Source organism: Pinus tabuliformis, chromosome 3_2 (genome assembly GCF_031772625.1).
Source record: "Pinus tabuliformis cultivar Carrire ecotype Pingquan chromosome 3_2, CPIR1, whole genome shotgun sequence".
Classification (NCBI taxonomy): domain Eukaryota; kingdom Viridiplantae; phylum Streptophyta; class Pinopsida; order Pinales; family Pinaceae; genus Pinus; species Pinus tabuliformis.
Genome location: NC_142302.1, coordinates 1,277,340,223 through 1,277,353,319, shown reverse-complemented (window position 1 = coordinate 1,277,353,319; position 13,097 = coordinate 1,277,340,223). Strand labels below are relative to the sequence as shown.

The following is a 13,097-nucleotide window of genomic DNA, read 5'->3' as shown; positions in this document are numbered from 1 at the left end:
TCAATATGTCTATCCCCACTCATCCAATTCACAATAAGTAAAAAGATTCCCTCAAAACCTTCATTCGATCAATATATTTCTCAAATGCAAGTTTTATAAGACTTCTTGAACCTAGAAATTTGGCAAAAATATTTTTTCACGCACTCAAGTCTGCTTTGAATTTAGTGTAATGACTCTCAGAGAAATAAAATCCTACCACATGGTGACCCTTGTTTAGCTCCATCAAAGAATCCCCATGAATATGATTTTTCAATCAATAGCTTCTTGATTTTCCTTGGGATTTTTATCCTCACCTTCATCTTGCAACCTACGTATAAAATCTATACCCCACAACACTCAGTAAAGAAAAGCTCTGAATCCTTTTTACTGCGTCTCGAACCACTTCATCAATATGTGCACCATTCCATGTATTTGAGATATTTTCTATCTTCTTTACATCCTTCCAAATATATTTTGCATATTTGTTAAATTTCCCATGTCTACTTCTCCCTTGTATAAATAACACATGCACCAATTTTTCCTCTTTTGTGAGTCAAGTCCTATGTCAATACCCTATTTTTAAGAGATGATTATAATATGACCTTGGTATTTTTAGGTGCTTTGATTTGTAGACGACTGCCAAGGTCTCTATTTTTTCATCACTTGCAATCATAACTTTCTAGCCTAGCCTGGCAGTGTAAGTCCCTGTTGCCTTATCATGTGCCATGCCATTGCGCCTACCTTGATTCTAAATGAGTTCTGTAACTCTGCTATTAAGCACATTCTACTTGAGTTCCCTTTCCTATTCTAACTCTTATTACGCCGTAAGGCATTCCTCTTTGAAACGAACTCACCTAACTGCCACCGTGTACAGTTTTGCAACGTTCGATGAAATGTTAGACGATTAAAACAATATTGGGCATTAGATCACCCCCGACTCCTCCTACTTAATCGTAAACCGACTCGGTATTCCTTTGCTTTTCAACTTCTTCTTCAACCGTCCGAGTTCTCCATTTCCCCCAACGATCGTCAATCTGCATTTCCATGGCAGCAGAAATGCTCCATTATCCCTGCAATCTTAAAACATTGCCCAGATACGATCGTACTCAATAAACCACTTTAAACCCTCTCAAAACCTTTCAAATCCACTGAACATTCCCCCGTTTCAGCCATGAGAGGCACGCAGAACTGCTCAGGTCCGCCCTCAAATGAATCTGCGGGGAGAGATCGAGAAATGGAGGAGCTTCGCAGAGAGTTGGGGGAAACGAGGTTCGCTATGGAAAGGCTCGAGATCGAATCCCGTTCTGTTCGTGAAATATCCGATAAACGAAAAAAAGCACTTGATGATGCCCTTGCTAAGCTCCAGGAGAAGAAACAGGTGGAGAAGCAGGCTGAAGAGTTGAATAAAAGGGCAGAGGATATTGATGTCGTGAATAAAAAATATGAAGAAATCCAAGCCACATTGTCGCAGAAGGAGTCCGCCCTTAGGGGCTTGAATTCTGCCCACGAGCAGCTCAGGACTCGGTTTAATGAAGGACAAAGGAAGATGGAGGATGAGAAGTGGGAATTGGCTTCTAAGCTTGATGACGCAAACAGTAAATGTGAAGAGAAAGAGAGGAGGATGAAGCAATTTGTGAGTGAGATCGAGAATTTGAAGTCTGCAGTTGCCAAAGTGCAGAAAAAATGCAGCGATGCTGAGGCTGTGGCTGAAGAGAAGACGAAGGCAATGCAGCGGCTTAAAGCCGAGCTTGAATCCCGGGAAGCCACAATTTCTATTTTTTCTGACAATAGGACCCATTCTGAGGTTTTCAAAATGAAGCTTGCAGAGTGCGAGCGGAGTCTTGCGCAGGAGAGCGCACAGAGGGCTTCTGTAGAGAGTGCTTTGGAAGAGCTCAGGAGTAAATCTGGGCATCTGTTGAAGGTTGAACAGGAACACAATACTGCTCAGGAGCAGCTTAAATGGAGGAAGGAGCAATTTGGGCTCCTAGAAGAGGCTCACAAGAAGTTGCAGCAGCAGTTCCAGGACCAGAAAGACGAGTGGGAAGGTGAGAAGGTGGGTCTGATCACAGAAATATCAAATCTGCAGACCAATCTCGAATCCCAATGCAGACAGTCCAAGGATCTTGAATTGCAGTTGCAGAGGTGCAATCAGGCCCTGGCACACGAAGAGAGCCGGAGGAAGGTATTAGAGATCCAAGCAGAGGAATCTCGGTATGGGTTTGAGAAGGTGGCTGCTGAATTTGAGGAAGCGAGGTCAGTTATTGAGAGCTTGACGGAGAAATCTAGTAAAGAATTAGGCCATTTGAGGGATTCATTGGCCTCAAAGGAGAGACAAGTGCGTGAAATGGAAGTGAAGCAGACTCGCATGGAGCAAGAGAATCAGGAGCTGAAGAGCATGCTGGATGAATTCCAGGCATTCAAATATGGCAGCGACGAGATGCAAGGTTCACTAGAGAGGTTCAAGATGAAGTATGCAGCTATAGAGGAGTCTTACAAAGAAATCTCCAAAACAATGAAGAGGGAGGAATCCCAATGGGACAAGGAAAGGGAAGAGATGCTAAAAACATTGAATGATTGTCAAGTAGATGTTGTGTCGAAGGATGGAAAGATATATGGGCTACAAAATCAGTTGGAAGGGGCCCTTTCCACTGTTGAGAGATTAACATATCAGAAAGAAGAACTGTCACAGAGGTTAATGATATCCGAATCAGAATATCAGCAGGCACAATCCAAACTGATGGCTGAAAATCTTACTCTGGAGTCATCCTGTAAGAGGAAGAATGAAGAAGTCGATTGCTTGAAGGATCAATTGCAGGCCAAACAAAAAGCATTTGAACAAATCCAACAAGAGCTGGATCAACATCAAAGAACAATTGAGATGATGACAGGAAAATGCCAGTCTCTTGAAGCTCTTGAAGTACAATTCTTGGCATTGCAGGAAGAGGTTAATAGGAAACAAGAGGAATTTCAGAGCCTCTCCAAATCACGGGATCTTCTTCAGCATCAGATGCTTCAGAAGGAGCAGAGCCACAAAGCAGAAGTCAAGAAAGTTACCGACACTTTAGAAGAAACAAATGCTTGTCTTCGTGCAAAAGAACAGAGAGAAAACGAGCTTCACAATGAGTTGAGGAGGTTGCAGGAAGTCATTGATAATAATCAGGCAATTCGCGTTACCTTGGAGAACAAGACGGAAGAATACCAGCATCGGTTACAAGCACTGTAGCAAGAGATGTCAGAAACCAGTAATGCACACTCTCTTTTAGAAGAAAAGAGCAAGGCTGAGAAAGCAGCTCTTCTCGATGTTATAAAAGTCAGGGACAGAAAGATAGAGGAGCTCAAAGAACAAGTCATGCATTTTGAACAAACCCTGAACAGGTTGAGCCAGCAAGAGGAGAGTTGGCTGGAAATGCAGGCACAGCACAAGCAACTATTGGGTCAAAGAACACGGGAGCTTGAATCATTGGCTGTTGCAAATGCAAAACTTGAGGCAGTTGGAAGGCAGCTTTTAGATTGTGAGCAAGAAAGGAATATCCTCCAGAAATGCCTTGAGAGTAAAGAAACTGATATGGGGGAATTGCAAAAGAAAAATGAAGTGCTCTCTGCAGAGAAAAGTGCCATAGTCAATTCCATCAAAGCGCAGGAAGACAAAATTTCAAGGCTTGTGGAGGAGAATGAAAATAACAATTTGGCTCTTCAACAGGCATGCACTAAATTGGAACTTGCAGATTCAAAATTAGATGACCGAGACAGAGATATTGCAGAATTGCAACAGAAATTAAAACAAGTAGATGTGCTTCACCAAGAATTATCGGATACAGAGAAAAAAATGCAACATTTGGAGATTTTACTTGGTGAAGGCAGGTCATGCATTCAAGAGAAGGAAGAAAAGATATATGAATATGAGATTTGTAGCATTTTTTAGCTCACACAGTAACTGTGTTTCTTAATTGTTTTATTTATTTTTATGTATTTTTCTTCATAGTACAGTTGGCTTCTCAATTGGCTTGAAATAATTCATTTCATATTCATTTCATACCTACAAGCTTCTGCGTTGCAGTATGAGCTGCCATTGAAAATTGATAGTTGAGAGTAGGTTTAAATGTGCAAAGATTGGAATTGAAAATAAAATTATGTTCAATAGTTAAAACTATGTAATCATCTTTTATTCATCCAGAGGGAAACGGGGTTATTGGATGGTCCAGTGATAGTGATAATGTTGATAATGTCTCCCTTAAATCAAATTCAACAACAAATTTCATTCACCGTTGTTCCCTGCATATTCGATTTTGAAATGGTCCGACACTGTCTTATTCTTTAATTCCTGGCTCCAGAAAATTCTCATGAATTCACCAAACTTATATCCTTTGTACCAAGCTGGATGCTATTCATCAACCAGGGACGCTGCAGGGGCAATGAAGGCATCCTCCGAGGGGCCATAAAACGTAGGAATTGATATACGTGCAGCAGATGCATTCGTTACTGCTCGATGTTCCACACTTCTGAATCTACCATTGCTCACAACCTGACAAATTATTAGCATTAATAATAACATTGTCAAATTCCCATTGCTCACAACCTAATAAATTATTAGCATTAGCATTAACAATAACATTGTCAAATTTTCAGGAGGAAATAAAGTATTGGATCTGCTCTTGCTCTTGTTAAATACCTGCAGTTGATCTGTTTTGTATGTTCAATGAATGCATGCTTTAGATCAAACTATATTCTGAGGCCTTTACATTCAATGCGTTGCACTCAAAAAATTCCTCCTTGAAGAAAGAAGAAAATGTGATTACGGATTAGTTGGTATCTTCTGTCTCTTGAATGAATGAATGGGCTAGATAAAACTGTGTTCTGAGACCTATGCATTTCTGATATGATTGAACCACATGGTTCAGTTTACATCTATGGGAAATCAATGAATTTCTTTCAGAAACGATGTTCAGAACTTAAGAGACCAATATTTGGGATCTAAAATTCAAAATTTGATTGTAGGAAGATGTGGGTGGATTAACCTCTCAAGACCAACCTTTCTAAAAGAGGTATTTAAAATCTTAGGCTATTTATAATTTGTGGGGGAATTTACCTACATTTTGCAACTATATGAATTACAGTGGCTAAGATAGTGTCTACGTTCTGTTGTCTCTATATATCGCTATTGCGTACCTACTTCCTTGCCTTGAACTATGATTAAGACCTTTTAGGATTCCTTTTACTTTTAACTTCTCCTGTAAGATCTTCCAGGGCCAACCATATGAAGGGTTGGTCTTTCAGGATCTTTCCCTAAAGAGGGATAATGAAGTCTTTGTAAAGGGGGTATATCATATGAAACGCGTATCTATCTTTTAATGACTTTTGAATGAAATTTCATTATATGGATATGCCACTGTAATAATATCTTCTAATATCACATAGATAACAATCATAACTTTGACCATTACTTCAATTGGTTTAACCATCCGACATAGATAGTAAATACAACTACACACTAGAAAGAACGAACCATCCCACATAAATATTCCATTATTCCACTATTCCCTGTCCTCGGACTCTTCATCTTTTTGTCACTGAACTTTTCAACTTGCATGGCAAATGCAACCTGAACTTCTGTGAAGAATAAAAATAATGCTATCTAATTTTTCAGAACAAAAAGATCACCTGATTTGAAAACCCTGCATTCCTTCACATAACCACACCCCATTGATTTCCAGCAGTTGCCATTGATGTCACATAAAATCCCTCTTTCGATTTCCTACTAATCCATTTAAATGGAAAAAAATCGCTCACTTTATATGATTGTTGTTTATAGAGTGTACCTAAGAAAAACCGTGCATCATCAGATCACTACAAGGAAGTTTAGTAAACACTCAAAAGCCTCAGCGTCAAGAGTATTTCCCAGAAGCACAAACATTATCGATATTACTCCAACAGTCCAGAGTAACAATCAATACCCCAACTGCAACAACATGGGTTCCTTTATTTTAGGAACTACTATGGCTAAATCAAACTCCAGCAAACATTTATGCTACTGTTTCTTCAACTGAAGGGGCTTTTTAATTTCTTCGAGGTTTCCACTGTTTTTTGAAGAGGAGGTTCAGGTATGCTTGGACCTTGGTTAACTGTGTGAAGCGGAGTCTAGGGCGATCAGATTCTATGAGATACCCTAGCCTTTTCGGGTTATCCTTCTCTTTTTTAAAATATTCAACAGGTGATCAATTCCTCATCAGGGTTTGTTTTGGTTTCCCCTTAATTCTCTGTTTCTCTTTCTTACAAAAGAATTTATAAGAATCTGAGACATACTCATCAGGGTCTGTTTTCGTTTGTATATCTTACGGTTTATTTCAGAAGGCTTGTGTAGATCCTTGCCCTCAAAATTCAATATGTTTTAACTATTTCGCTACAGAATTTCGTTTGTATATCTTACGGTTTATTTCAGAAGGCTTGTGTAGATCCTTGCCCTCAAAATTCAATATGTTTTAACTATTTCGCTACAGAAATAACAACTGGGACTACAGTAAGTGGTTTCTTGAGCAACATTCTGGGGTTTATCCTGCTATAATATTTGCTTCTTGTGTTTGAGATTTATAAGGTCAGTTCATGGTATAATATTTGCTACTGTTGTCTGAAGATTTGAGGGCGAACTAATCTTTGCAATAACCATATAATTGTTTTTTTCATACGCAACATATAGCATGAGCAGTTAGAGATCCAGCAGCATAACCACTAGAATCAACGCAAGCATAACTTCTGTTAGATCGATAGCAGTTTCACGAAATAGTTTTGGTTTCTGATGTCACATAGACACTTTTTTTTGGTTCAACTATTCTGTAATGGTCCCCTGCATAAGGGGGTTGGGTTTTTATGTCAGGTCTCTGTATCATAGGGTTTGTTCTGCCACTGCCATACTTGTCATTAATGTTGTGTAATGGGTTTTTGCATGTTCTGTTTCGAATCGATACTTCTGTAACATTGGGCTGGTTCTGCTGTTTGAGCACTAAATGCGTTCACATAAGGCACATGTCAAAGCATGTCAATGCTCTCGTACACGCAATTGGCCAATTAGTTACCTAACGGTAGATAGGTCGGTGCTGTTTTGTGTTCTAATTTAGGCTAGACCAATGGTTTTTTGATAGTTGAGAGTAGGTTTAAATGTGCAAAGATTGGAATTGAAAATAAAATTATGTTCAATAGTTAAAACTATGTAATCATCTTTTATTCATCCAGAGGGCAACGGGGTTATTGGATGGTCCAGTGATAGTGATAATGTTGATAATGGCTCCCTTAAATCAAATTCAACAACAAATTTCATTCACCGTTGTTCTCTGCATATTCGATTTTGAAATGGTCCAACACTGTCTTATTCTTTAATTCCTGGCTCCAGAAAATTCTCATGAATTCTCCAAACTTATATCCTTTGTACCAAGCTGGATGCTATTCATCAACCAGGGACGCTGCAGGGGCAATGAAGGCATCCTCCGAGGGGCCATAAAATGTAGGAATTGATATACGTGCAGCAGATGCATTCGTTACTGCTCGATGTTCCACACTTCTGAATCTACCATTGCTCACAACCTGACAAATTATTAGCATTAATAATAACATTGTCAAATTCCCATTGCTCACAACCTGATAAATTATTAGCATTAATAATAACATTGTCAAATTTTCAGGAGGAAATAAAGTATTGGATCTGCTCTTGCTCTTGTTAAATACCTGCAGTTGATCTCCCATATTAACAACGAAAGCGTTGGGTATGGGTTCTACAGCAACCCACTTTCCATTTCTGAGTACTTGCAGACCACTGACCTCGCCTTGCATTAAAACAGTGATGCCACGTGCATCTGAATGGCGTGGTGTGCCAAGAGTAATATCCGGTTTCAGGCATGGAGGATAGTACATTATATCCATGAGTTGGGTGTGTTTTCCGAAGATTCTATCCAAGTAACTGGAATCGAGCCCTAGAGCTTCAGAAATGGCAGCCAACAGCCTTAAAATTAGAGCTCTCACCTTCATAGCTTAGTTGCCTGCGATCTCTCTGTATAAAAGCATATGCAAGATAAGTACTTGTTGTTGTTGCAATATTGTTCCTCCAGAGTTTGGACTTCTTTTAGTTACCCTCTATTGAATCTGGCATGCTCGGTCTTCGACGGGCATTTCGAAGAATTCTTTGGCAATTTCCATCATGCTTTTCATGGTTCCTTCTGGTACGCCATGGTCCACTATCTGCACTCACTTAGATCAACCAGAAGATATGTGGCCATAAAAAAGAATAGTACATACCCTCAGATATGAAACTTGAACCAGTCACTAGATCTTATTAACACATCAGACTGACATTAAAAATATAGATTAAATAATCCTACAACTCTGAAAGTAATAGCTTCAAAAACTTCAGGAATAGAAAACTGATAAGAAATATTCTAGAATATCCATGGCAAGATTAATTTGTAACATAGGGCCTTTTTGGTGTGCGTAGAGGAGAATCCAGAGATATTAAAAGAAAAGCACTGGCAAGAGAAGGGGGATTAAAGTATGATGTACCTGGAAAAAGCCATCTTCCACGCACGCATGGCAGATTTCTTCAACTACCCTTGTTCTGTTGGGGCCATCCAGGTCCTGGAGATCCACCACTGGAATGCTCTCAGAGTAAGACACCTCAGACAGGTGGGGGCATTCGTTGGGAGGTAGGATATATTTATCTTGAACTTGAAGATGATTTATTCCATTGGACAGCAGCTTTTCGACAGCATTCACATCCTGGGTCAGGACATCTTCCATTGTAGACGGCGTATTTCTTTCTCGAGTGCTGTAAAATTGGCAGTGGCACCTACCTATTGCTGTGAAAAACTAAGCTTCGATTCGCACACCAGAAATAGGATATCGGATGATGGGAAAAAGAAGAGTGAACATTTAAGTGCGTGCGTGTAGATCTCTACAAATGAATTGAAAAGACATCCCCATGTTAAAGTTTTCAATATACACTATACAGTTTTACTAGTATTTTTTACTCTATTTCTTTTAATTTTTAGAATCGAAAGAGAGGATGAATTGCGTTTAATAAATAGCAAAAGAATTTAAAAGAAGAATTATAAATTCTGATTATGTCGTTCAAATTCACGGCAAGAGCCAATTGGCATCGTTTTCAATTTTCTGAATGTGCTACGCATGGCTGTAGCGGTGCACAAGTTAGCCCAAGCAGTGAAGATTTCACAAGAGTTGCAAGCTTTGTAAGACAAGTCAGAGTGGAAAATGAGAATCCTTACAAGGTCTAGGCCATCCCCATAATGTACAAAGTTCGAATTTTTGGCTATATCAATGTTTTTGTTAGGGTTTTTGAGGGGTTTCGATGGATTTTATTTTTGTTTATTTGCTTCTTTGGGTTTCTTCAAAGACCATGTAATAATCCTGTTGATGGTAGAGCTATATGCTGGTAACTGTCCCTGGGCTTGGTATTTGATGTTCTGTAAACTTGTCTGCTTTTTGATCTGGATCTTTGTTGCTCTCGATGAGCTCTCTGTTGATCTCTGTAATTGCAATCTGAATATGCACTATACGGTTTTACTATCTCATTGTTATGGTTTCTTCCGTAAGTGTTTTTAAAAATGACACGTTTCACGAAATAGTTTTGGTTTCTGATGTCACATAGACACTTTTTTTTGGTTCAACTATTCTGTAATGGTCCCCTGCATAAGGGGGTTGGGTTTTTACGTCAGGTCTCTGTATCGTAGGGTTTGTTCTGCGACTGCCATACTTGTCATTAATGTTGTGTAATGGGTTTCTGCATGTTCTGTTTCGAATCGATACTTTTGTAACATTGGGCTGGTTCTACTGTTTGAGCACTAAATGCCTTCACATAAGGCACATGTCAAAGCATGTCAATGCTCTCGTACACGCAATTGGCCAATTAGTTTCCTAGCGGTAGATAGGTCGGTGCTGTTTTGTGTTGTAATTTAGGCTAGACCAGTGGTTTTTTGATGGTTGAGAGTAGGTTTAAATGTGCAAAGATTGGAACTGAAAATAAAATATGTTCAATAGTTAAAACTATGTAATCATCTTTTATTCATCCAAAGGGCAACGGGGTTATTGGATGGTCCAGTGATAGTAATAATGTTGATAATGGCTCCCTTAAATCAAATTCAACAACAAATTTCATTCACCGTTGTTCTCTGTATATTCAATTTTGAAATGGTCCAACACTATCTTATTCTTTAATTCCTGGCTCCAGAAAATTCTCATGAATTCTCCAAACTTATATCCTTTGTACTAAGCCGGATGCTGTTCATCAACTAGGGACGCTGCAGGGGCAATGAAGGCATCATCCGAGGGGCCATAAAACGTAGGAATTGATATACGTGCAGCAGATGCATTTGTTACTGCTCGATGTTCCACACTTATGAATCTACCATTGCTCACAACCTGACAAATTATTAGCATTAATAATAACATTGTCAAATTCCCATTGTTCACAACCTGATAAATTATTAGCATTAGCATTAGCATTAACAATAACATTGTCAAATTTTCAGGAGGAAATAAAGTATTAGATCTGCTCTTACTCTTGTTAAATACCTGCAGTTGATCTCCCATATTAACAACGAAAGCGTTGGGTATGGGTTCTACAGCAACTCACTTTCCATTTCTGAGTACTTGCAGACCACTGACCTCGCCTTGCATTAAAACAGTGATGCCATGCGCATCTGAATGGCGTGGTGTGCCAAGAGTAATATCCGGTTTCGGACATGGAGGATAGTACATTATATCCATGAGTTGGGTGTGTTTTCCGAAGATTCTGTCCAAGTAACTAGAATCGAGCCCTAGAGCTTCAGAAATGGCAGCCAGCAGCCTTAAAATCAGAGCTCTCACCTTCATAGCGTAGTTGCCTGCGATCTCTCTGTATAAAAGCATATGCAAGATAAGTACTTCTTGTTGTTGCAATATCGTTCCTCCAGAGTTTGGACTTCTTTTATTTACCCTCTATTGAATCTAGCATGCTCGGTCTTCCACGGGCATTTCGAAGAATTCTTTGGCAATTTCCATCATGCTTTTCATGGTTCCTTCTGGTACGCCATGTTTCACTATCTGCACTCACTTAGATCAACCAGAAGATATGTGGCCATAAAAAAGAATAGTACATACCCTCAGATATGAAACTTGAACCAGTCACTAGATCTTATTAACACATCAGACTGACATTAAAAATATAGATTAAATAATCCTACAACTCTGAAAGTAATAGCCTCAAAAACTTCAGGAATAGAAAACTGATAATAAATATTCTAGAATATCCATGGCAAGCTTAATTTGTAACATAGGGCCTTTTTGGTGTGCGTAGAGGATAATCCAGAGATATTAAAAGAAAAGCACTGGCAAGAGAAGGGGGATCGAAGTATGATGTACCTGGAAAAATCCATCTTCCTCGCACGCATGGCGGATTTCTTCAACTACCCTTGTTCTGTTAGGGCCATCCAAGTCCTGGAGATCCACCACCGGAATGCTCTCAGAGTAAGACACCTCAGACAGGTGGGGGCGTTCACTGGGAGGCAGGATATATTTATCTTGAACTTGAAGATGATTTATTCCATTGGACAGCAGCTTTTCGACAGCATTCACATCCTGGGTCAGGACTTCTTCCATTGTAGATGGCATATTTCTTTCTCGAGTGCTGTAAAATTGGCAGTGGCACCTACCTATTGCTGTGCAAAACTAAACTTCGATTCGCACACCAGAAATAGGATATCGGATGATGGGAAAAAGAAGAGTGAACATTTAAGTGCGTGCGTGTAGATCTCTGCAAATGAATTGAAAAGACATCCCCATGTTAAAGTTTTCAATATACACTATACAATTTTACTACTATTTTTTACTCTCTTTCTTTTAATTTTCAGAATCGAAAGAGAGGATGAATTACGTTTAATGAATAGCAAAAGAATTTGAAAGAAGAATTATAAATTCTGGTTATGTTGTTCAAATTCACAGCAAGAGCCAATTGGCATCATTTTCAATTTTTTGAATGTGCTATGCATGGTAACTGTCCCTGGGCTTGGTATTTGATGTTCTGTAAACTAGTCTACTTTTTGGGCTTGGTATTCGATGTTCTGTAAACTAGTCTGCTTTTTGATCTGGATCTTTGTTTCTCTCGATTAGCTCTTCGTTGATCTCTTTAATTACAATCTGAATATGCACTATACGGTTTCACTATCTCATCATTATGGTTTCTTCCGTAAGTGTTTTTAAAAATGACACGTTTCACGAAATAGTTTTGGTTTCTGATGTCACATAGACACTTTTTTTTGGTTCAACTATTCTGTAATGGTCCCCTGCATAAGGGGGTTGGGTTTTTATGTCAGGTCTCTGTATCATCGGGTTTGTTCTGCGACTGCCATACTTGTCATTAATGTTGTGTAATGGGTTTCTGCATGTTCTGTTTTGAATCGATACTTCTGTAACGTTGGGTTGGTTCTGCTGTTTGAGCACTAAATGCGTTCACTTGGCCAATTAGTTGCCTAACGGTAGATAGGTCGGTGTTGTTTTGTGTTGTAATTTAGGCTAGACTAGTGGTTTTTTGATGGTTGAGAGTAGGTTTAAATGTGCAAAGATTGGAATTTTAGGCTATCTAAGCGGTTTTGTGATTAGACCCATCTCCAGTATCTCATGGCAACTCAAGCTCAAGCCTCAGAAAGCAACCATCAAGAGCATTCTGAGTCTTTCTCCACCCCCAGTTAAAATGCCACTCAGTTCCTGCTGCGTTAGCTCTTTTAAGTCATTCTCTTTCCTCTCCATTTTCAATTACAAGCCCACCCTCAATCGCATAAAACATTCATACTCTGTCAGTCAATGTACACCCCATTCAATAACCCACAACTTCAACCCCTTTTAGATCACCTTCAAAAACCTGGGTATTTCTCAGTTGATATATGCACAGCACAAAAACAACATTCTCAAGGATGTGGGTAAGCAAACTCTGTCAATGGCATCCATGCTCTTGTTCACCTCTCTGATTCAGCAAGTCCAATTGACACCATCTTTAGCAATTACCCAAATCCTGAACTCAGACTTTCAATCCAACATGGCCTCAAAAGAGCCAGAGGCATACAAACATTAAGACCTTAAATTATTTA

The 13,097-nt window shown here is 39.2% G+C and overlaps 1 protein-coding gene and 4 pseudogenes across 1 annotated transcript; 1 reads left to right on the top strand and 4 right to left on the bottom strand.

The window, feature by feature from the left end:
* Nucleotides 1-988: 988 nt before the first annotated feature.
* LOC149185408 (uncharacterized protein At4g38062-like) lies at nucleotides 989-3,997 on the top strand (annotated as a pseudogene).
* Nucleotides 3,998-7,125: 3,128 nt separating this feature from the next.
* On the bottom strand, nucleotides 7,126-7,923 carry LOC149185407 (protein DMR6-LIKE OXYGENASE 2-like). Its single transcript, XM_089419098.1, has 2 exons — nucleotides 7,693-7,923; nucleotides 7,126-7,551 (listed from the first exon to the last, which is right to left on the bottom strand). The coding sequence occupies exons 1-2, from the start codon at nucleotides 7,885-7,887 to the stop codon at nucleotides 7,411-7,413; spliced, it is 336 nt and encodes a 111-aa protein (XP_089275224.1). The 5' UTR covers nucleotides 7,888-7,923; the 3' UTR covers nucleotides 7,126-7,410.
* Nucleotides 7,924-8,097: 174 nt separating this feature from the next.
* Nucleotides 8,098-8,757, bottom strand: LOC149185406 (protein DMR6-LIKE OXYGENASE 1 pseudogene; annotated as a pseudogene).
* Nucleotides 8,758-10,242: 1,485 nt separating this feature from the next.
* On the bottom strand, nucleotides 10,243-10,848 carry LOC149185405 (protein DMR6-LIKE OXYGENASE 1 pseudogene; annotated as a pseudogene).
* Nucleotides 10,849-10,962: 114 nt separating this feature from the next.
* Nucleotides 10,963-11,613, bottom strand: LOC149185404 (protein DMR6-LIKE OXYGENASE 1 pseudogene; annotated as a pseudogene).
* Between the last annotated feature and the right edge of the window lie 1,484 nt (nucleotides 11,614-13,097).

Coding starts and splice junctions, on each gene's coding strand:
- LOC149185407 (XM_089419098.1), bottom strand. CDS start 7,887: ATGGATATAATGTACTATCCTCCATGCCTGAAACCGGATATTACTCTT. Junction 7,552..7,692: donor ATATGGGAGATCAACTGCAG/GTATTTAACAAG, acceptor ATAATTTGTCAG/GTTGTGAGCAATGGTAGATT.